Raw genomic sequence first — 25,323 nt, forward strand, 5'->3', positions numbered from 1 at the left:
TTCCTCATAAGAGAGATGCTCCAGTCCCCTAATCATCTTTGTAGCCCTTCGCTGGACTTGCTCCAGTAGTGCCACATCCCTCTTGTACTGGGGAGCCCAGAACTGGGCGCAGTACTCCAGATGTGGCCTCACCAGGGCTGAGTAGAGGGGGAGGATCACCTCCCTCGACCTGCTGGCAACACTCTTCCTGATGCAGCCCAGGATACCATTGGCCTTCTTGGCCACAAGGGCACATTGCTGCCTCATGCTTAACYTGGTGTCCACCAGCACTCCCAGGTCCTTCTCCGCAGAGCTGCTTTCCAGCAGGTCAACCCCCARSCTGTACTGGTGCAGGGGGTTATTCCTCCCCAGGTGCAGGACCCTGCACTTSCCKYTGTTGAACTTCATGAGGTTCCTCTCTGCCCACCTCTCCAGCCTGTCCAGGTCTCTCTGAATGGCAGCACAGCCCTCTGGGGTATCCGCCACTCCTCCCTGTTTTGTATCAAAGTTACAAAAAGATAGGAGTTCAGGAGTGGAGAAGAGTAATTTCTGTGGTGCATTATTGATGTGATGTCTTTAGTTCTTCAGACAGGAAAAAAAATTACATTGTACTGAGATGCGTGTTTCTTGCCAAGTGATTTGAGAGCAAGGTATTCATGGCTGAGCCTTAATTAAAGCATTAAGGGGAGATTTCAGTTCCTATATACATCTATATGTAGCACAGACATAAATTTTTGTAAGTTTCCTTATTTGATATGAAGAAAGAATAGAAGCGTATATTTTGTCCATGCAGTGTTTGAAAAGTGGAAAACGTATAGAGTAAGGAATGGTTTGAAATGTTGGTAAAAGCTTGCTCCTTTGACTTTTTAGTCAAACCCTACCTAGTAGAGTTAGGATGTTCCTAAATAATTATATTAAAAACTTTTTTTTTTTTGGTATAAAAATGTTAACAATTGCATGCAAGGATACAAAAAGATATACTGCAACTGTGGTTAAGCAATAAAATAAGTATAAGCTATGTTTTCAAAGTTTTAATTCACCTAAGTCATTATATTTTGAATTATTCTATGCTTACCATTGGTATTATATGAAGTGTTGAAACCAAAAAGAAAATATATCCTCCATAGCAAATGCTAAAACAATAAATGTTTTAGTTATTTCTGTATTCTGGCTCTGATGGGTTAAGTCTTAAGGGTTTGAGAATGGCTATCTGTAAAACATTAAATAACAAAAATTGTTTTAGTGTGCACCATAAACTTAGTTGTATATTGGTCCACCATATGAGAAAGCAAAACTGCCTACAAAGTGTGTCTGTAGACTGCTGCACTTTCATATATGAATCCTGTTGCCTATCTGCCTCTGTAGAAGGCAACTTCTTTTTCCTACTCTTTGATTCAGCAAGTGTACAGGTAATGCAGGAAGCTTACCTACAATAGCCCCTTTCTCTGGCCCTCCAAACTTGCCTCCTTCATAACTAGCATCTGTGCCAGCATGTTCCAATGCATATGGTATAATGACATGCCAAATTATTTACAGACCCTATACCACCAGAATAGTGAGAACTATCAGACCTGAAAAATGTTGAATTGCTTTATGGTGTCTGCCCCAGTAATTATATTTTAAGTTGTGTGTGTGTGTGTGTGTGTGTGTGTGTGTTAGGAAACCTGAGTAGTTGGAAGATTATATATGGTTGGAGTAAGTGAAATAACAGCAAGTATATATTATATAGTTAACTTCCTTTTTTTTGTGTGTGTGGTCAAAAATAATTCTGAAATTTCTTATACTAACCCTCTGCTGTGTATTGCCTGAAAATATTGAAGAAATGAACATGTGTTAGGTAAAACAAACTCAAAACATTACAAAGTTTTCTTTTTCTCTTTCTTTCTTTCTCTCTCTCTCTCTCTCTCTCTCTGTCTCTCTCTCAGCATGCATATGCTCTTGAACTTCTGTCTGATCAGTTACATGAAGGAGCCAAAGCACTTGATGTAGGATCTGGAAGTGGAATCCTTACGGCATGCTTTTCACGAATGGTGAGAAATCTAGTGTCATCACTCAACCATCAGAACTGTTTGAATTGCAGTATAACTCTGAATAAAAGATTAAAAAGACCAAGCTTCTTACAGTGGACCGAAGTATGTTACACAGGAAAAAAGGATTCTCCTGGGTGAAAGTAGTATCTATTTCTTATCATAGCCGATACTAGATGCTTAAGTAAAAGGGTCCAGTAAATTCTGTGGTGGTGAAGAAACTGCCTAGATGGAAAGCTTTTTCTTGGTTACGTTTTTAATGGCTGCTTTATACCTTGAAGGAAGGAGGTGTTTGTCCTGTCTAACCATGATTTTTACCTTATCTTGTGTGGCTGTGAATGTTCTCATTATGACCAGTTGTCTTGGCTTTCTGCTGGGGTGAGAGCTTAGCAAGGCTTAAGAGAATCCTGTTTCCATAGGTTGATTATATGTTGTGTGTATATAAATTATTTTTCTTTGAACTGAAAATAACACTTTTTTTCTTGTTACTGCATTGTGGGAGGGTCAATACAATACAAATCTAACTTTTTCTAAGTTAGATATTAATTTATATTCTGTTTATGTCTTTCCTAAGTAACTTCATCTCTGGGTTGTTCAGCCTCTATGTAAGGAATTCTTTCTGTGCTTTCACCCCATCTTACATCCAGGGAAAAAAAAGATGAAAGAATTTGTTTTAAGATGGCTGTAATCACAGTATTGTCAGACTGACTTACATAGTGGCGTATAACCAACCAGTTTTCCCTTCTCCATTTCAAGATTTTATCATTGCTTTATAGGTAACAGCGGCCTTCATTAAACTGCCAGCTTGATGGGGTTTTTTGTCTGAGAAGTTAATCTGGAATGCAGTGATGGGTTATGATAAATTTTCATGTGTTATCTTTTACTACTTAAAATTTATTGTTTTCTGGCACTTATCTGTTGAGTCTGAGATCATTTTTGGTTTAAGAATTAGGTCAGGATGTTTAGGACTGGATGATGTACTTTTTTGTTAACTGTCATATTAAAAGAAATTGCAAGTGAAATGAGTTAAGCTGCAGCTTAGCGGAAATCTAAAATGTCATTTCTTCAATATTCTACCTATTATTTTTGTTCTAGCCTTGGAGTCAGTTATCAAGTGCTAGTAGCATGTGTTGTAATTCACATTCTACAAGAGTTAAAGCTTTTTTCAAAATTATGTTTATTTTCTCATTAAAAATATGAATGCGTCCAGGATGCATCCATATTAGATAAAGTATGTGATCTATCTAGTTGTGCCCTTTTTTCTTTTAAAACAGCTGTTTAAAAGCTGAAAAAATTCTGCAGAGAAGTCAGAATTATGACAGAAAGGAAATCGCATTTCAGTTTGGCTGAGGTCAAGCACGCTTTTTATATCACCATATGAATGATCCTCTTAAATCCTGCTGTATTTTTCTTCTTGGTGGTATTTTGTGCAATGCTTTACAGATATGTGTTTTATGAAAAGTGTTGGATAAATGCTTTTGATCTGTTTGATAGCATTATTACTGTGTAATATGGACCTGGCTTCATCCAGTTGAATGATTGTAGACAAGTCACTATATATTGCTCTGTCACAGTTTTCTTCCTCTGTGAAGTTGTTTCTAACATTGCCATCATTCCATATAATGTACTTCTTTCAAGCTTTTGTTAAAGGCTTTTGCTACCAAAATTCAGTTGTCTTGGAGGTCTTCTTGGGGATGTGCATGCTGAATCACGTAAATGTTGCTTCTCAGTCTACTGGAGATCTAGAATGAACAGCTTACATCTGGGCCACAAATACCTGAGTGCACGTTGATGCCATGGCTGTTTTACTCCTATGATGATAATCTTATTTGTGGTTCTTCTGGGAAAGCCTTATGTCTACTTAGACTAGTAAAGCATGTTTAAGATTGTTGCTGTTGTTAAACTGRTATGATAAATTTATTTAAGTTTGTGTGCTTTTTAGATAATTGTATTCACTTTTAAAGGTTGGTAGCAAATTAAAAGAATGTTTGCCTTTTTTTTTCCTCCTATAAGTACAGGAATTATGCAAAGAGTGTGGTATATTTCTATTCTAAACATACCGTGGAGACAGTGAAAGTTGTACCATTTTGTTATTGTCTTGATGACATGCTTTGAAGTTCCAGGGCAATAGGTGGAGATGGTCTAGATCGAGGGTTTAGAAATAGTATAATGAATTGTGACAAGCTGCTGGCATTTTTAGGAGGTTCTGCTACTTTAAATCAGGCTATTTCATGCTGTGCCCATTTTGCTGAATTTTCAGTTCTGTGAGTTACCCTTTGAAGACCAGGGGTACACTGGGTCTTTTGCCAACTTTTGATGCAGCTGACTGCCAGGCATTCCTCCAAATAGTAACCTGTGGTTGTCATAGTGCAAACTTGCCATCTGTCTCATACTCTGTTTCAAAAGCTAGGCCTGCCTTGTTTCACTGGAAAAAGAAGAGCCAATGCTGCTGTTTTGATGTTTTTAAACATAGGTCTTGTCCATAATGAAACAGAAAAAAATCCCCATGATACTGATAACCAATTATTAGTTTTACATGCTTTCACAAGGTTAAAATGTAAGATACAGAAACATAACCAATAAATTCAAATGTGGCCATTCAACTACAGAATTGTATGACAGCATGGGCTGCCAAGAGACATTCTGCCACTATGTTTTTTGAACTGGGTCTTGTTGAAGATAGTCAGAGTTTTGAGAATTTGATTCTTTTTTTCCACCTCTTTCCAAAACTGGAATGACTTCTCTGGAGTAAAGAGACAATTCCAGAAGAAATGCCTGTAACAGAGAAGTTTTGGTTACAGTGATTTTCTGTAAAAGTATATGCACTTTCTGAGACCTTTTCTCCCCCCCTGCTCCCCCGCCCCCCCAAACRTATCTTGTGACCATTGTCAGGTTTGAGCTCTCAAAAGTTCCACTCTTCCTGTGGAAGAGAGTTGTAAATCTGAAAGTAGATTCATGAATACAAGAGTTGAAAGGTATTGGTCCCTTGCTGTTAACTGTTGAATTTGCTTCTGAAAGGATAGGACCCGTGAGATAATGTAGAACAAAATGCAGGACTTACTATTGTCTTTCAGGTAAGGTCGACTCTAGAAAAACCTTAATCTTTAAGTTTACTCAACGTGAAAGGAGATTAGAACTAATCTTTGTCCTTGAAGTTTTTGCTTCCTATTGTAGGCAATACAAATATGTGTGATAAGAGTTTACCTTCTAAAAACAGAGAATGGAAATCTCTACTAATACTGTAACTTAGTTGAATCACTTCATAAAATATGACTATAACGAGCATTTATGAAACTGTACTGACGTACTTTAAATATCCGTTGCTTCTAGCAGTCAGAATGTCTGATTCTAAGCAGTAGCTTTAATAACATTCGGGAAACACAGTACCACTTAACAGTCTCTGTTTTTATTTTAGAGAGATGGGTTCAGGAGATGGAAATACTGATTCTATAAATAAACCAAAGCTAGCAGATATTTTTCAACTGTATATTTTTATTCCAGGTTGGTCCCAAAGGACAAGTTGTAGGAATTGATCATATCAAAGAACTAGTAGATGATTCAATAAATAATGTCAAAAAAGATGATCCTACATTGCTGTCTTCCGGAAGAGTGAAACTGATTGGTGAGCATCAGACTCTGATATACTAGTTAAACTAATATTCTTTCTAGCAGCTGGCTGAAAATGTCTGGAATTTAGATGTGATTAAAAGGTTCTAATTTAAGAAGTTGAACCAAAGAAAGAAGAGCCAGTTGAAAACTTAAAAATCCAAGCCCTCTTTAGGCCTGTGAAAAATGTCATCTTTGCACACTTTTGAGTATATGGCTTCCAGTAGTTTTAAAGAATATGTAATCATTCTATTATAGATGCTTATTTAACATGGAAGTGTATTTCTGTGAGACTGCTTTTCATGCTGAAGCTCTGTCACATTGTTTGCTGTTTAAAACTGGGTTTGGACCTACAACTTTTCTTGAATGAATATATTGTCATTTAAAAGTCAAACATTTTAACAAAGCCTTTATGCTTCTGATGAAGTAATTGAAAAAGTTGCATGCAAAAAGTCAAAAGTGAAAAAAGTACTAGATTGGCAGCATGCGWTGCTGAAGTTGATCTCACTTGTGTTTAAAATGAACATTATTTGTATTTCAGAGAAGTGGTTAATTAATATCAAACAAGTTTAAATCAGAGTTATTGAGAGGGAATAATGCTAAAATTATATAAGAACAGTGAATTGTTCTAAATAATACTTATTCAACTAAAAGAAAAATCATGTATGTTTTTTTGGAAGATGGAGAGCTGGCAGAATGAAAGCATTCGCATGATTATCATTCTGTTTGTTAAGTTTAAAAGGAACTTGAAGGACTATGGATTGTTTTGGGGCTGTTCTTAAAAAAAAAAAAAAAAAAATGCTGGGAAAAGACGTTATGGTTTGTGATGTTTGACTCTTACCAAATTCTTCCTGTTTTGGTCCTTGATACTTTTTTTCATAAATGAGGGACTCTGTAAATCTTTTTGAAATAAGCCAATCAACACATATACTTGAACACGTATATGGAATGTGTTCTCAATGATGAACACTGTATGGCTTAAAGTTTCTTGAAAAAGGAATCATACTAGGACTGTTGGGGGGAGCATGGAGTATAGTTTCTATTGGTGCTGTTTGCAAGAACAGTTTGGACACTTGCTTCCAATTACATCTAAGTCAAACTCTGACACTTTGGGGAGTCTAAAATTCTTCTAAATGAGTCTCACCATGTATATTATATTTGACTATGTAGCAGAATGGCTATGAACTGTTTTGTTGTGAGATACATAAAGAAAATGGAGGTGGAGGAGTAGCAGCTTTGTGAGCTGGGTGGAGAAGGAGAATGCTTCAATTGTGCTGGATTCCTGGGAGCCCTTTGGTGTGGAGCTAGAATTCAGACAAAGCTGTAAAAAACCAGCAGGCAGGGTTGGTTGGTGCTGGAAAATGTGTGAGTTAAGGCTAGATAAGTCAGTCACTGGCTTTTGACAGGTATGTTTGAAATGTTCTCTGTTGCTTTGTTGCACCTCAGATATGCCATAAATGCATTTCAGAACAGAGGAATAGGTGTACTTAGGGTATGTGTATAGTAGCTTTTTATTTTAGGTTAGGAAGGTGCCTTTGAGGTGAATCTCTCAACTGTTTCCATTTTTCACACTTTGGCTCACATCATAGAGCAGTCTTGGAGAGCACAAACTTTGATTCCTATTGGATGAAACTAGATTGTGTTGTGTGCTCTGGGAAGCCATCAAATGTGTTTGAAATGTTAATGGGTGTTAAGCTAGTAAGACTAGAGCTAGTTCAGAGCAAACATGCTGAAATGCATATGTTGCATGAACATCAGGTTGTCAGCCCTAACTGCTTTGTTCTACAAATCTGCTCCTATTGTGCTGCACTGTTTGCTAATGCAGACATAGCCAGAAGCGATGAGGGTACTATAACCACAGCAAAGAAAAGTAGTTTTCCTCTGTTTCTGTATTAATGCTACAACTCCTTATGTGAAACAGTTTAGCACAGAGACATTGAAAGCTTGAGTACATTATCAGCAGATCAGCTTTAGGTTTAAAAGCAAGCAACAAAACCCTCTTACATGAGGAAGCCCTGTTTGTTTTTTTCCTGTTTGTTTGTTTGCTTGTTTTCTAGTGATTACTTCATTAACATGGGTGAAGTTATTCAGGGTGTGAACACAAGCTCAAAATTTGACCTCCTGTTTCCCCTTGGACATTGAATAATGGAATAATTTTTGTGCCACATTGAATGCTTACTTAAAAAAACAAATTATCCTCTGGTCATCTAAAAGTATGTTAGTGTTGTGGGTGGATATATATCTGATTGCTTGAGCCAGGAGGGGCATGCTCTACTTATCCACCGAGCTTGATGCGTATAAAGGATCTTGATTATTTGGTGCCGTTTCTGAAGACAGTAGCTCTGTTTTGGACTATTGAATCTATGTAGGTCTTTTGAGTCCTTTCTACCACCATCAGTGATAACATGTGCAGAAGTCCTTTTTCCAGACTTCTCTGGACAGGGCGCAAGGTGCATCTGAATCTCAGAATATGTGCCTTGTTCTTCGGAAGACAACTTAGAAGTTTCTTCCACACCCGTCTCTTCAACTTAGCAGTCTCTTCTTTTGCTGGTAGTGCTAGAGACAAGTGCTTCAAACCCCCGCTGCTCAATCTTAGGGAATGATGGTCTCCCTGTGTGACATCATTCAAAGCAGTATCTGTATCTTTGAGCTTAAGAAGTCTCTTTCCATTGCTTTCTGTGGTGCTACTAGAATATGGGCAGATATATAAATGACACACTTGACTACACTGAGGTGGTTATTCCAGTAGAATGCACTTTAGCAGGATCAGAGAGACTAGGTTCTGGGATTACTGGAACTTTCATCTTTGTTACCGGCATCAGTTACAAAAACCAAATTAGTGGAGTTGGTGATCTGTAGGCATGTGTTCTCTTAAAGTATTGGTAGTTCTTGGCAGCCTCCACCTGTGACCTGTAGTTGGAGTCTGTGTTGGTTAGAATTGATGATATGAGGAAATGTGTCACTCAACCTTAAAGGATTCTTTTGCTACTAGGAAAATGTGCTCTCTTTTTATAGTCCTTAGGCTTTGGGTGTAGAAAGTCTCTGCAGGGTGTTATTTCAGGACCTCATATGACAGATAGCAAAATCCCTGCATTTAATCCTTTCAAGGAGCTGTCCAAATTTTTCTATAGGCTCTTGGATCCTCTGCAGTATGTCATTACTATCAAGGTGGCCCTCCCTATCATTGAGGTCAAAATGAAACCTTCCATGGTCACCTTGTATTTTCCGTGCTTTGTGACTTGTTGAAAGGCAAAAGGTTGACAACATTCCAGCTTCTGGCAGGGGCTCAGAACTTCTTTTAATTCACTTAGCATTTTACTTAATCTGTGGTAATAGTGGTTTCTTTTGAAAAGTGTAAGCTCAGTCCAAAGACAGGAAACCCCAAGCAACTACTTGCGCTGAACAGAAGAACGTGTTCATCAGCCTCCATGCATTTTCTTCTTGTCCAATTGCTGGGACTTCTGCACCCACTGGGTATGAATTTATGGATGATTTATCTTCATTTACTCCTTTTGTTCATAAATAACTCCAGAGAGGACTCTGTCTAAAGCCTAGCTTGCTCTGAACTTTCTGGTGACTTGCTCTAAATATTGTGGATACCATATTCACATCTTCCTCCTTCACAACTTGCCTCAAGTTTTGGTCTCTGTACATAGAGTCACTAGTTGAGGACTTTCATTTTAATTTTATTTTCCTTTCAGTTCTGTGGTAACTGGGCTATCAGATTTATTGAAAAGCACCAAGCTGAGAGCTGGGATCTTTGGAAATATTACTGGCCATTTCTCAAAGGAACCTGCAGTTTCAGATTTCAGAGGTTTGCAGATTCAGAATTAGGCTCATTTCTTTTGCCTGGTTCAGTCCCAGCCTCATTTTTGACAAGAGGATTGCCGTAAGAATTGCTAGAGGTTACAGTTATTTTAGGCATCTTTGGGGTCTGGATTATTTTTTTTTCAGATAGTCTCTTCCATTCTGTTCTTTTGAGACTACTCAGAGAGTGACCATATCTACAGGTACTGACACTTGTCTCACTTATGAGTAACTGCCAACACTGTTACTTGATAATTTTGTATTCATGAGTTCTGAACAGTATAATTGATTTGCCTTATTGAGTTTGATATTTTGTCACCCCATAGTGGTCCTGGTGTCAACCTCCTGTGGGGGTCTGCAAGCAACAGACTTACTGTGGGAATTAGGACATGCTATATGACCAGATTAGTGTGGTTTTCTGCCCTTTTTTATTATTATTTTTTTATAGCACGTACTTAGAACAGCACAATGCCTTTATTTTTCAATACAAGTTCAGGTGTCACTCTTGCCTAGATCATCTAGACAAAGTTGGGGAAAGTTTGTATGTCTCAACCTTCAGAATGGCTGCCTTCATATAGGAAATATCTTTGCTTTACAGTAGATCAAGTGGGCAGCTGAAGCAGTTTAACTTGGATGAAAAGGTTTCCTGTTTCCGTATTTGACTGACAGTCGTTTTTGGTCCTGTTAATAGTCCTGTTTGGTCACTGCAGACCATTTGTTCTATGGCTGTATGAGGACAAGCATTCTGAAACAGTGCTTCAGTCCAGTTCAGTTTTCAGAGTTAAGAGTGAATCTGATGACTGTAGCAGGAGAGGCCTCAAGATAAATTTCAGGCTTCGAGGAATCCAGTAATGCACTGTGGCTCTTATTCAGCCACATGGTGAGGAGTTATCACCTTGCTAAATCACATGGCATCATGCACCTAGGATGTTCTTCATGCTAAATTTTCCATGCAGATTTTCCGAACATAGATTTGTACTGTATTTCTAAGTGGCTGGTGTCTTTGGAAAGTAAGATGCTCCTCTGCTGTAGTGAGAGAGTCTGTCCAACATATATACAAAGGGGTGCCCTGCTGTGTCCCTCTTCCCTCCAGCTTAGTTATCACTGATACACTGTGTCTGGAATGGGGGAATCACCTCTGTGCTGATGGTCCCAAAAAGTAGCAAAGGCAGCCTATCATCCTTGTAGAACTTAAGGCACAGTGAACAGGAACTATTTCATCCGCTCTTGAAGTTCATCTTATCTAAGCAAAGATGTGCAATGCAGCCTGGAGTTAGCAGAGCAGAGATAGGTTTACTTTTGTTTAAAATAGTCCTACATATTTAAGAATTTAGTACTGAAAATAATTTTATCTCAGTGATACATGTCCCATATACCCTCCATGCTGATGACCAGGTTGTTGTCTTGCCCTCCCAGATTGTGAATAGAAAACCAGGGTTATTTTCCTGAAAGCTGTCTTACAGTATTCAGTAGGTACTGAGACTAAAATATTTTAGTTTTGCTGACCTTTGCTCTCAAGAAGGACACTTTTTTATAAATATATATAAATTTTTACATTGTCAGGGTGACCAGTGTAATTGTCTTTCTACTGATCCTGAGGTTTGTGACCTATGTAAAACCCACAAAGACATTAGTCTCAACAGTTTTCTTGGTTAATGTGTATTGTGTTTTGCTTCTAAAACTAAACAGTGAGGAGTCCAAGGTTTCTGCCTTCTCTTAGACTCATTTCAAACTTACCTTGTTCCATTTCAAGACACAAGTGATGAATAGCTCCCATTAGAGTATGCCTGTTTCCCTTGGAAGAAAAGGGACTTTGTGAGATTTGAACAATGAAATAAACCATATTCTCTGCCTCTTGTTGGTACAGCCCCTTTTCATCTTCGAATGTCAACTGCAATTAAATCAGGATAATTTCTGGGCCTGAGTTTGGAGCCTTTCTCAGATTGGCCATAGTCCAGTTGATAGCAAGTTTAGTTAGCTACTTTTCAGTATTTAAAAAAAAAAAAAAAAAAAATCCCCTTTTCACTTGCATAATTGTGGTGGTGTGAGACATCTGTGGTAGGGTGCGTCTTGGTTCTCCACCAAAGCTCAAGCTGCATCAGTAGCCCTCTGAATAACTTAACTACTCTTGATCTCTTGCTAGCAGCCATCTGGAGCTTTAGCCACAGGTCTGACCTGGCTATCAGTGTTAGCCCAGCAGTTGCTGTCTGCAGGAAGGATGGTGAGATCCTTCTGCAAGGAAAGGGGAGTTGTGTGGAGATCAGTGTGGAACTGTAATCTTGAATGTAGGTGTGGACTTCCATTCTCACACAGAGAGGTTATTTACCAGTAGTGTAGTTACAGATGCATAGTCCAAGTGAAAACTTCCTTCATCCTTTCTTCACCTTTATAGTCTTCTGATATGTGCCCTTGAGATTTAATGCTTTAGACTAATGATTTGTGTTACATTTAGGAATGGTGTGAGTTATATTTGTGTTACATTTAGCAATGGTTTTGCAAGGGAAAACTTATTTTCAAAGACTGTAATGAGGGGAAGTCACCTGCATTGGAATGGTAAGGCCCATATGTGCTCAGGTATCTTTTCTGGATGGCCCACATGTTGCAAAACTTTCATTGTAAATTCATGCTTTCTGGTTTTAGGTGCTTCAGTAGTATTTCATATATTTTATAAGTGTGTGTATTTGTGTGTATATGTATGAGGGTTTTTTGTGTTAATTTTATTTTGTAATTGTACTTTTTTTTTTTTTTTAATGATCATCATGTTATTACAGCTCAGCAGGTGAGAATTTTAGTTGACATTTGTGCTCAGGTATCTTTTCTGGATGGCCCACATGTTGCAAAACTTTCATTGTAAATTCATGCTTTCTGGTTTTAGGTGCTTCAGTAGTATTTCATATATTTTATAAGTGTGTGTATTTGTGTGTATATGTATGAGGGTTTTTTGTGTTAATTTTATTTTGTAATTGTACTTTTTTTTTTTTTAATGATTTCATCATGTTATTACAGCTCAGCAGGTGAGAATTTTAGTTGAAATTTGAGCATAGACTTATATTTACCTATAGATATGACAGATCAGCAGTTTTCTCCACTACTTTTGAAAAGGTTAAAAAAGTGTTTTCTTGCAGTGGGAGATGGAAGAATGGGATATGCAGAAGAAGCTCCCTATGATGCAATTCATGTAGGAGCTGCAGCACCAGTTGTGCCCCAAGCAGTAAGCCTTTATGTTTTGTGTGTCTGATTCTGTAAACTTTTTGTTGTAAAGAATATTTTTATATATATTTATAAACATTTAATTAAAATACTTGACAGACTTGCACAGCTGGAGTGTCAGTAGGTAAAATGATGTTAGTGTATGGTGTGTTTTTGTTTCTGTTGTATTTGGGTTTCCCATTGGTTTGTAGGAGTTGCATGATCTAATAACTTTCCTGGAAATAAATATATTTTAAAATGGCCTGTTCACCATCTGTGTTACCACAATGAACTTGAGTATTTTGTTTAATAAATTAATTTGGTTTTATCAACACTGAATTATGAAATTTAAATCTTTGTTTCACACTTTCCAAGGTATTGGGCCTGTTCAAAAAGCAACATGCTCAGCTGGAAAGACAGAGAATGCCATATGTTCATAGCTTTCAAAGTGAATACAATGCAGTTTTTCCTAGAGAGGTTGAAGAGTAACTAGGGACTTCAGAGTATGCATAACTGAAGTAAATTACAATTCTTACAGATAAGCTTTTTTTCTATTCCTTTCCCCAAGGGAGTGGGATAGAGAAATTTAAATACTGTGATATATGGCATGATCTTAAATGGCTTGATGTGCTAAGTATCAGTTAAGTTTACTTTTAATGTGAATTTTAATGAGAGAGAGTGAATGACTGTGGAGGTTTGAGTTGCTATAGGYAGGCTATACATTTCCAGATGTTGGCTGTTTCTGGAGTGTTTCTGGGGGTGGRGTTTTTTTTGTTTTTTTATTTTTTGTTGATTTTATGTTTTTTGTTTGTTTTTTAGTGGGATGTTTCCAGCAAAGTGTTGACAAATGGCAATTGAAGTGGTTATTTAAAGCATATTAGTGAATGAAACATTTCTTAATGATGACTTTCATTAGAGGTGTTGGGGTGCTTTTTTTGGTGTGTTTCCCTGATCCCCCATGGCTTCTGGAAAATACTGAATTTTCATTGAGACTACTGTAGTTAACCTCCTTTAATTTCAAAAGAAAAAAAAAGTTTCCAAGCAATTCTTTCATATATTCTGTTAATTGTCATTTATGCTAATCATATTCAGATATTTCAGACTAGTTTCATAAAATGCTATTGAATCCACAGAATGGAAGAGGGGCTGTTGGGTAATGAGTCCATAACTTAAAATTATTCCAGAAAGATAAATAAACAAAATGTCACAAATCTCAAATCTTTGGGAATGATATGAAATTATTGTCAATTTTTCTGTAATACCAATTATTGTACCATGTTGCTGTGATACTATTGTTTTCAATGCATCTTTTTATTTTATTTATTTATGTTTTTAGTTGAAGTAGTTATGTCCTGCATAATAGTAGGTAGATAAAATGTGGCAAAGCTGTTCACTTAATACAATGAACTTTATATCTAGCTTTTCTGCAGTGTCTGGTTACACTAATTTCTGTGTTGTGCTCTAGCTTATAGATCAGTTAAAACCTGGAGGAAGATTGATATTACCAGTTGGTCCTGCAGGGGGAAACCAGATGCTCGAACAATATGACAAACTAGAAGATGGCAGTGTCAAAATGAAGCCCCTGATGGGAGTGATATATGTGCCTTTAACAGATAAAGAGAAGCAGTGGTCCAGGTGGAAGTGATTTTCTGTTCCACTTACTTCTTCCACACACGCAAGGTGAAAGGGTGTGAATTTTAAGCAGATAGACTGCAAGGCCTGCCTTTGCTGCTGTCATTGCTTTCTGCTCTTCCATACCATGAAAAGTGACTCAGTCTGCATTCCTACATCACCAAAAGGAGGTTATGCTAAGTTTAAGTTAAATTAAAAGCAGAAGAAAAATATTGCATGGATTGCACTTTGTCTCTTTTGGACTCGTGTTTTCTGTAGTCTTCTGTTTGTGTTGAAGTTTCTCATTCATTGTTTGAGCACAATATTTTCTAAATTTAAACTTCCCTTCACTGAACTCTTTAAACTAGCCTGCCCAGTAATTATGGTAAAGTATAAAATACTACTTCAGAATAAATATTGTCTTGTCCTGTAAGTTCATGCTAATCGAGAGTTCATTTTGTATACGTATTTTTTAATTTTACGAGTGAAGAAAAATCTTTTTTAAGATCGTAAGGGGGCAATATAGGTAATCTCTCAAGTACTTCTCCCTGGGCGAAATTATGAGAAGTGAATTCCCTTCTTAAAGAATAGATGCTGTTGAGTAGTGCTCAGAAGATTTTTCTCAGACACGTTAATAAAAGTCTGTCACCTGTCTCTGATGGAGAGGGACAGACTTGTATTCTTCAACACAGCAAACTCTAAAGGCCTTCTTAGAGGTAGTAAACCTTCCAGTTTGCTAAACTGGATGGCCAATAACGTAGACATAACACAGCTGTCAGCTTAAACCATGCTAGGCATTAGTATGCAAATGAACAAAGCAGCAGTCCAGTTTTGCTTCCTGGACAGAAAACACTTGTGAGTGTGTTGTTAGCTGCATTAATGAAGTGTGTGCATGTGTATTGAGCTCTGAAAATAACTTTTGAGCTTTAAAACTCTTAAATTTTGATTTTTTTTTTTTTTTGAATTTTGCTTAATTCAAAGCTTGTGAAGCATGCTGTCTATTCAGATGTTTCATGTTTGTTATGCAAATTAATACTTTATCCTAGCACATTGCCAGTATTCCCTCAGCGTGGTTCTCCTGGGCTTCCTGCCTCTGTGTCAGGCTTTGGAAGTCTTGCTTTGTGGTCAGTTCCTCCTCTGGCAAATATGAGGGGCCTCATTCAGATTTGGATTCCACTCTCTGCTTACCTCAAAAAGAGGAATATTATTTCTGAGCCTTTCTTTTTCCAGAGAGGTTTTATACTTTTTTTTTTTTTGTATTTCCGCCTGTTCTGTTTACAGTTGCAATTTTTTTTTTAATGGGTGTTGCTGTTTTATAAATACTGTTTATTTAAGGGTTTCTGGAATGTGCATGATTATACCTCTATACTAGTAAGGGTGGTATTGTGTATTTAGAACTAGGATTGTGAGGTCTTTGCATATCTTTTCCATGGAATTTTGTACTCCATTTTCTCTACCAGCTCAGGAAGAAATAATAGATTTGTCTTTGGGTCTTCCTCCCTGGGTTTTCCTTCCTCCCCGGGTTTTCCTACGAGTTTCTATTCTTCTTTGAAATAGTTCCTGAATTATTTATTTATTTAGTAGTAAGAATATATATTGGTGCTACCAAAGAATGTGAGTGAAGAATATAAATAGCAAGAAGGGAATCTTTAGTCACCACAGTGCCATAGAAGCTTTTTCTTCCTATATACATTTAAATTTGCTTCAGACTTAGGAATCTCTGTTAAGGACAGCTCTGAAATGTTACAGCTCTTGTAATGTTTGTTTGTTTTTTAATTATCCTCTTGTGATCTGAAGAAGATCCCCATTCCCTTCTCAAGAATAACTGCCCGTGTGTTCTGGACCTTACAGGAAGTAGTCACCTCTGTCTCTTTTGTCGCTTTTCTTTATTGGTGAGCCCAAAGAGTATAGGCAGCTGGCTGCTGCTGAGGAAATTGCTAATTATGAATCAGCATTTGCAGTCCATGCTAGAGTGAAAGGTAAAAGAGATATTTCTTCTGCGCTTCTTAGATATCAATTTCAAACTTGTTGAAGATCTGTGAGTGGAGATCAATTAGCGACTCCTCTGAAAGAGCATCTTCTTTTTTTTTTTTTTTCTTTCTATAATAAAGAGCTGCAGTATATGAGACTCTCTAGTTGCTGTAAATGCAAAATTAATTAGATTTCAGTAGCTGGATGTGAACAGTCTTCTTTTTAGAGTAGCTCAAGAATCCCGTGTGCTTAGCTTGTCTTCCTCCTAGTTAACATTATGTTATGTGACTTATTCCTGATGTGGGTAACTGTTTCGTCATGTTAAGAATCTGTGTTCCTTCACAAAACAGTTTAAAATTGTTAGGCCAGCATTTTCCTAGGCTAGCAGACCTTCCAGTTTGCAAGAAGGAAGCTGCTTGAATTTTTGCTTGGCCATGCATACTTTGGAGTGGTTAGTACTATCCTGTATTAGGACTACAAGGTGCTCTTTATAAAGAAGCACAACAGTGTATGTATGAGACTGTTACCAGCCAGTACTAGTAGTTACAGAAATTGTTAGTCATCCTCTTGTGGCTTTTCTCCTGCCTAGGACAGATTAAATATCGTCTCCCAGACTCCTTCTCTTAAAGCCTTTCAAACAGCCAGGGGAAAAGAACTACTTTCAAATTAATTATTCACAGGCAATATGAAAACACAATCTGGCACAGTAAATGGAATAAGATACAGAATTATAACTTTAAGGTAACTTTAAACAAATTCTTTTTTTCTTGCTTTATCTCTAATACTGGCTTTATTAAATGAGATTTAATTTCCAGGTGGTACCTGAGGTTAAACTTACCTTCAGACACTTTGCATCGTTCTTGTATGTGTAGAGGTGGAACTTAGAGCAAAAGAAAATTTGAACTGGATGAAAGGATCAAACTGGGTTTTGATTAAGTAATGTTGTGGTGGTATATAGAGTCTCATATTGTGAATATTTTTGCGTTTCTTTAAATTTAGTGAATTTTTCTGCATTTGGTTCAGCTGCAGTAGTATGGTTAGACCCCAAATAGGAATGGGAGTCTTCTCAGATGTAGCTCTGTAGGACATTTGAAAGTAGACTGTACACAGGGATGCTATCTCTGGAGTGTGGTACAAAGTACAGACATATCAGTGGTACACAAATATACAGTAGTAGTTTACACATTTATGCATTTACACAATTATGCAGGTAAGGATGTTTGTCCTTTCACATAAAATATCCCAATTATGATTCTTTTTCTTACTGAGAGGCAGGGAGGAGGTAAGACCTCTCATGCCTCACAGTTGAGAACACAGCGTATTGGCTGCCTTATCGGCAAGTCTTGTGTAAATCAGTATCTCTCCAATTTTAGTTTTCTGTGGAACTTCATTTATTAAAAACTTATATGGAGAGACAGCTTGGAAAATACCGATGTAAGAAGTGCTTAGTAATGAGTCTATTGCAAGCTTGGCTTTATTTCCAGACAAAAACTGTTTAAAGAAACTAACATATTACATTTTTGATTGACTTCAAATATTGCATTAGTATCAATGATTTATAAATGTCTTGCTAAATTCATATTTGTTCATCAACTACAAAATCATAGTGACAGTAAGTGTGGGTTGTTTTTTGAACAAAAACTACAGCAAATAGATTGGGGATGTTACTATATCCCACTTAACTTCACATGCAACATCATTAAGTACCCTTTTTAAAAATGCATTTATCAGTGAATATTTTAACATGTTTCTGCTTAGAAAATTGTATTAATGCTTCAAAGGCCTCTAGTGAACTAGCTGTCTAATTTCAGTTGAAATTAGTAGGAATCTTGTGTCCAGAATTCCTTAGACTATGTAGAATAGAGATTAACCTTAAAGTTTTTAGTTTATTTTGGCAGAAGGAATCTCTGCAAGAAGTACTTTGGGTTAAATGTAAAATTGATGTCATGCAAGTATGCATGTGATGTAACTTGTATAGCAGGCTGCAGAGAAAATTCATCATTTATTTTGTCATTTGAACTTTCTCAAACTGATGATTGATCATAGCAAATATTTCGTAACAGCACCTTACCAGATGAAAGTGCTTCAGGTGTAAATAAAAATAGACCCAGTATTTACCTTTAAAAATTATGAAGGGAGAAATAATTGGCTACTGAAACACTGGTTGGGAAAAAGCTGCAAATTCAAAGTGTAGCCAAATCCTAGGAGTTAGAAATACAGTATCAGTAATATTTTCATAAATAATATATCAAAAAGGGAAAGTCAAATGTTGCCTAATGACAAGAAAACTGAAGTGGATCAAAAAGTGCAAATTACATATAAACTTATATATACTCTTGAAATATTTAATTTGAATACTTTCCACCGAGAAGATAGAGACGGATCATATTTATATAAAAGAAATTTCATTACTTACCTCTGTTGCAAACTTCTTATTTCTTATTGTTATGTGTTCTTTTTAAATAATGAACAGTGATATATTCCTGAAATGCTAGCTGTCAGATTTTCTGAGAATCTCTTTCTTAATTTTCTGTTGGATGCTCCCAATAAAAAATGTGGGATGCTCTTGGTATATATGTTCCCTACTAGTAAGCCAAACTTTTTATTATTTTTTTTTTTTTTAGAATAGCAATTTTGAGCTAATGACTTTAGAAATTTGATTTGAATTGGGCTTAATAAAGCTTCCTTGATGCCTGAATTGACAATATTAGATGAATGATTCTCTTGCTAGAATTTCAAGGTACTGAGAAGGATTATTGTGATGACTTAAGCTAAATTATATATATTGCTTACTAAGCAGGAGCTAGTAAGCAGATTGGAAAGAGTGCATATATGAAGGTGGAGGGAAATTACCTGTGTTGTCCAAGAATCATAGCCGATAGTCCTGGCCAGAAAAGGGGAGAAAAATACTAGTTAGTTAGTAGATCTTTCCAATGGTTCTAGAAGACAACAGCATATTCTGACAAGGAAATGGCAGTCTTTTTTTGAGTCTGCTTATAAGTTTTGTAGCAGCATAAATCTTTTAACACTGGAAGGATAGGTTAGTATCCTGTTATAACAGTAGGATTACTGTTTAAACCTGATAGACTTCATAGCTTGACAGCTTCTGATCCATATGACTGCCATTAAGATCAACTGATTCTATATTGCAATGTGTAGTTAAGTCTTCAAACTGTTTACATTAGGTAGCAGGCAGAGTACTGTTATCTGTCTGATTATCTAAGACGTTTCTTTAACTTTCAAATATATGTAAACCAATAGTGCACATATGAGATCAGTTTCTCATTATAGTAGAAATAAATACTGCATAATTTTGAGGCATATATCATGGATTGTTACGGGCTGGCATGCTGCTGTTGGATTCAACAGCTAATGAAGACTGAGGGAAAAATCCCTTGGTGGAAGTTGATCCCCTTAATACAGTAAATGTTTGGATAAGCAGAATATGAAAGTCACTATTTTGACAGGGACTGCTGAACTAAGATATGCTTGAATTTACAGGAACATTATTCATTTTGTCAGTAATAGCTTAATTAACACAAAACGCCAACAATTAAAACGTTGACATAATTATATCTATTACTCATTTGAATTCTAGGAGCAAAAATTATTTTGCAAAAGAAAAATATTTAAAATATGTTAAGTGCAATAGCAACATTATGCAAAAACCTTGCCAAATTTTGTGGATGGGTAAAATTGTCATGTTTATCAGTTTCAGAGCAAGTGTGAAGTTTTTCATATGATTAGAAATTTTTGAGGATATAGATTGGGTTTAAAGGATTAAGAACTGTTTGTCACAGTAAAAGGCCAGTTTCTTATAAAGCTGTGAGAATGTTTTTAAATTAATATGATAGGATTCAGGATGAAAATCACGTCAGCAAATAGGTGTATGAGGCCAAACAGCAATAACAGTAGTCATTATTTACATATGCTTTTTCATGCTGTAAATACTAACTGGTGATGCAGCTCCTGGAGGCATTAAGGATGAATGAAGTACTTGTCTTAAGTTCACCTGCACCGCATTTTAAACCCAGTATCAGATGTTAGTTTATTTTCTTCTGTTTGAAGTAAACAAGTAACTCCTCTGTGAAACAGGCAAATATGGAAAACTTCCAAACATTTGGCTAAAAACAGATTTTTCTTTACCCCTGCCAAGATTTGTTTTTCTCCCTTTTGCTGTCTTCTGCTTTCTCAAATTACTGCAACACTCTGAAGCTTTATTTAGTTTCAGTTCCTCACTGTTAGAAGGCAGTGCAAAGTGCAAAGAATGCAAATATTTATCACAAATCTTAAGGTTCACATCCCAGCTGCATTAGACAGAAAACTAGTAATTTAAGCACTAGTTTCAACAGCCCTTTCAGTTTTTCTTTTAAATGCTTTGCATGCTGTCATTCCACGCTCTATGACTCCTGAAAGATAATGTCTTTGTAACTTTAAAGCTTTTGCTCATGAGCACGTAGCACTTAGTTTGCATGATAGCTGGAAATACTGTTGTGTATTAGGCCAGCAATCACATTAGTGAAGTTTTTCTTGATTAAAGCAGTGTTTGCTTTCATTAATGAGGGTGATGAATCTACTAAAAGAAAAATTGCAGCAAACTCATTGTCAGTTTATGGAATGCTTGTGCCTTGGAAAGAAAGCAAGCACTTCGATTTGAATTTTCCAGCAGTCATTGTAATAGAATGGTGCACAGCTTTCATATTTGATGGATGCTTTGCACTAAAGTTAATGTTTTTAGAAATATTTAAATAAATCACTAATGCACCATGCAATTTCACTGTTGGAATATGGGTTCTCTATTTCAGTGTGTGTTAAATGTCCTGTAGGAACAAAAGCCTGCATTTTCTAGAGTCCTCATAGTGATTTAGAGATACTTTTTGATGTACCCTTTTTCTCCTATGTAAATCTCCTTTGTTTTAAAGAAGCCTCTGCTTTCCTTGCCTTAGCATAGTTCTGACTTAGCATACAGTTCCTTCATGAGCTAATAGAGTTACTCTGGGAAATAAAATAGATGGTACAAGCTCTAAACTGTTGATGTGAGGTTATGTTCCTAGCTCTCCTGAGAGACTGCAGCTGAAGTTAAGCTTGCCACTTTGGCAGCTCTTGAGAATGCTTTTTGCCAATACTCTGTCTAGCAAGTTGGCCCGGTTTCTTGCTAGCACACACACAACAGAGTTTGGATGACAGGTAGCCATTTAACTATTTTAAGCGATGGTGTTTTGGGAGGTAGGGGGTGTTCATTGAAGCAAATGATCCAGTCAGTGTAAGACAGAGGAGGGACCCATATTTCACAATATGTCACAAAATAATATGAGATGTTATGGGATTGCTGTTGCCTTTCCTTTTTGCTGAAATGCTTGAAGAGATTTCTGAAATTTTGCTGTTGTGTTTGAGCATTACATGTATTTTGATTCAATATAAAAAATTTTTGGATGTGAATTCCTAGGGAAGAAGAATCATAATTGCATGTGTTTTCTTTTTGCAGGGATGAATTGTAAAAGCTACATCATCTTGACCCAAACATAGTGTTACAGTGGACTGCTCATCTCCAGTTCTAAAAGCTTTTTGAAAACCAACAGCATTGCAGCTTGTTTTGGACTTTGTTATACTGTTGTTATCAGCATGGAAAAGCGTGGTGTTTGTTTTATTTTATTTTATTTTTGGATGCTTAAGGCAAATCTGATAAAGAAATGGTGGAAAGTTTTATGTGGGCACTGTTTCATTTTACTTTAATCTGTTCAAAGAAATGAATTTCTGCAAAACTGCAGATAAAGACCTATAGCTTGTGAACGCTAATTTTGATGGGGGTACTTGAACACTCACTTCTCTCAACACCTGTGTCCCTTGGCAAAACTGCTTCTGTGCACCTTATGACACTACGTAAGTAATATCAGGTTTTCTGTGTTCCAACGTCTGCTAGATGCTACTAAAAGGAGATGAACTTCCTTTTTAAAGCTTTTGACATGGTGTCATAGACTAGCATGCAGTAGATACAATCAGCTGCTTTATTACCTTAAAACCAGGCATTTGTGTATATTAAAGACGTCAGAGGTGGCCGCTCTTGTTAAACTCTGCTGTTCAAGTTGGACATAATGAACGTGGTTTTCCCTTTTCCTTCTAAAACAATTAACGGAGTCTTGAAACTCTGTATTGTTTTATAGCTCACTGCTGATACGATACATGTGGATTTAACTCCATAAATATAATATAAGCTATGTCCCAATCACTGAACAGTTTATGCAGTGCTGCTTTGCGAAATAAAGTTAAAAGCAAAAAGGGGGTTGTGTGTTTGTTGTGTGGAGGATTAGGATCACTATGTGGTAGATTAGAGACAGAGATGTCTGGACTCCAATAAAATGAACTTCTAGATTAGTTTTAAATGCAAAGTGCTTTTGACAAAACTATCTGCTGTAATAATTTTCTCACTTTTCAACCAGGAAAAGTTCTGGTATAGTTTTTAGAAGATGAATTCAACTTGTTATACAAGGAGAACTTGATAGGTACTGAATGAATAACAAATCCTGAACACTTAAATACAGATAGAGATGTAATTGTTCAATTTTCAAAGTTGTAATGGTATAAACCTTTTTATGCCCCAAGTTTTGTGGTTTGCTGCTGTAAAATGACAACAGGAAAACAAAGTAAGATAGTAAATTGAGCTGCTTTGGGAAAGGGAGGAAGCGTGTTCTTGCTCAGTTCTGAGTAACCAGAAATTAAAGTAAACTGCATGTTATAATATTCCTTTCTTTTTTACATTAAAAAGGATTATAGAGTAAAATAACCTGCATTAAAAACAACCCACAGTGATCACTGCAGAATGTATCTGATGGCTTATGGCAGAACAGCAATATTTTTGTGATAGGATTAATCACTGAAAGCATAAAGGTTAAAGTCAAAGGCCTCTGAAGATGAAAGAGGAACATTTTAAATAACCTTCCTTTTGAAGGTCAGTCCCATCCTATTCCCATGTAAAAGCTATGTATCACTTTAATTTATTTAGATGTTTTGGAAGATAATATGCCACCTCCTAATCTGACTGCAGCCTGGGAGCACGTACACGAAGATCAGTCTTATAAAGGAAATAATATATCATGTGTTCTAGAAAACACAATTCAGAAAAACCCACTTGTGTCTGGCAAATTTTTACTAACCCACAATCGACTGTGAATCTAGTTCTTGGTGTTGAAGTGAAATATCTTAAATGATGCATGCTAATGTTCAACCTTTTGGTCACTGTTATCATTCAATTTGAGTTCAGCTTTATTTACATCTTCTCACTAATTTAATCAGTTTAAATGAAAGATAAAAGCTCAACTGTATCCAAATTCTTGTCTTTGGACACAGTGTAACAAACTAGCCTAACTCAAAGAGGTGATAAAGCTGAGACTTGGCAACGACTTTTTTAGAGAGAACCACTTCAGGAGGTGTAGGACTTCAGGGACCAAGGCTGTTGGGCTTAGTATGCCCATTGCACAGAAGGGGGTTGATGATAGTCAAGTTACTGAGACAGAAAGGAGTATCCAGGAGTAGCATTTAGGAACTGGAAAATGAAGACCCCTCCATGATGGATCAATGGTTCTGAAGTAAAAGCTTCTTGGAGAAGAGGATGAGTTGAAATGCAGATTTGAAGAGTTCGAATAAATGCTGTATGAACTGTCTGAATTGCTACTTTGCCAAATAAAACAAATGGAGAGGAAGCTGTGTTTATTGTCTGGGTTGTGTTTTTTTGTTTTGTTTTGTTTTTTGCCTTCATGTAACTTCACGTGTCCCAGAAGAAAGCAAACATTTTTAAAAATTTTACTAAATGATCAGAAATAGGTATCCATTTTTAGTTAATTGTATTGCAGCAGATACCAAGCCTAGTAATACCATATGGAATATGAGTAGGGTTTTATATCACTATTTGGAGTTTCTTTTAAGTCACACCAATGTGTTTAGGGAACAGGCTTTGTGAGCCTTTTGAGTTCTAGACCTGTATGCAGTGTATTCCTGCCGTAAATTGTTGATTACAGCTAGCTAAGAGAGTTTGGTCTGCCAGTTGCTATGATTTAAAGTTTCTCCATTTATAGGAGGTGCAGTGGTGTTTCATTAGATTTTAATGGATCACCTCTAAGCCAAARCAACTTGGGAGAACAGACTGGCTGACCCAATGCTAGACACACATCCAGTTGTTTCCAGGGATCAGACAGTAGAAAGCTTCCAGAGTTTGAGCGGAAGAGCCAACAGCATGTGCATGTATCTTGAAATCCAGTCATGAGCGCTGGGCAGAGAAGAGTGATTTGATGTAGCATATGCGTGTTTGCTGTTTGTTTAGGTTTTAGGAATTCCCTGTTTATTTACTACTTCCACTCAAATTAGTCAGCTAACTTGAAGGGAATAGAGACCATTACATGATTTATTTGAAGGGAAACTAATGCACAGAGTGTGCACCAGGCCACCCTGTGCTCACCTGGATGATTCCTGCAATTTCTTTAAAGTCAGCAAGTTTGAAATGGACAATAACGCTGGGGGGACTCTGAACAACAGGCGCCAGAGCATCCAGCTGGCAGCGGTTCTGGCAGCGTGTGCAGTTTTTGCGACAGGCTGACACGCTCCGGGGTTTTAGAGTGTGGAGTTGCTGTGGAATTAACCATTGGCACAAAGAAGAAAATTAGGATGTCCTGAGGAAAACTCTGGACTGATTCTGTCATTCCTGCCACAAAGGAGGGTGGTAACCCGTTGTTACAGTGGAGTGGTGTTTCATTCCTTTTTACTCATTAATGCACCCTAGGAGAGTCTTCTGCTGCTTTTGATTTAAACATGACTCACAGAAAGAGGATGTGATTGCAGTTCCCACTTTATTTTGACATGATGCAAAGGATGAGAGTGTAACTTAAAATTAAGCTAATGATTTGTATATATGCGTCTGTCTGGTTGAATTTAGCTCATTTTTGAGGCAGAACATATTATAATGCAATCAGGTTCACAATACTGACCTTTGCGGAACCCTTTTCCTTCATCCCAAATGATGTGGAAGAGGCAGTCTGGCAGAGTGAATGGGAATGGTCCTGGCTCAGAAAGAAGATACAGTGAGGTCATGGAAGCATACAGTGCAGAACAAAAAGGGAACCAGAAGAAGAAGGGGAAGGAGAGG

The 25,323-nt window shown here is 36.8% G+C and overlaps 1 protein-coding gene across 2 annotated transcripts in view; it reads left to right on the top strand.

The window, feature by feature from the left end:
* Positions 1-23,892, top strand: part of PCMT1 (protein-L-isoaspartate (D-aspartate) O-methyltransferase) — a 38,949-nt gene extending 15,057 nt beyond the window's left edge. The window contains exons 4-8 of one of the 2 annotated variants that reach the window (XM_026083473.1): positions 1,905-2,009; positions 5,508-5,628; positions 12,545-12,630; positions 14,074-14,288; positions 21,676-23,892. In XM_026083473.1, coding sequence (XP_025939258.1) covers positions 1,905-2,009; positions 5,508-5,628; positions 12,545-12,630; positions 14,074-14,253 — 492 coding nt within the window. In that variant the 3' untranslated portion in view covers positions 14,254-14,288; positions 21,676-23,892. The remainder of the gene's footprint in view (positions 1-1,904; positions 2,010-5,507; positions 5,629-12,544; positions 12,631-14,073; positions 14,289-21,675) is intronic. The other variant, XM_026083465.1, reaches the window with a different exon arrangement.
* The last annotated feature ends 1,431 nt before the right edge of the window (positions 23,893-25,323 follow it).

The sequence above is a fragment of the Apteryx rowi genome, unplaced genomic scaffold (assembly GCF_003343035.1).
Source record: "Apteryx rowi isolate R43461 unplaced genomic scaffold, aptRow1 scaffold_118, whole genome shotgun sequence".
NCBI classification, from domain to species: Eukaryota; Metazoa; Chordata; class Aves; order Apterygiformes; family Apterygidae; genus Apteryx; species Apteryx rowi.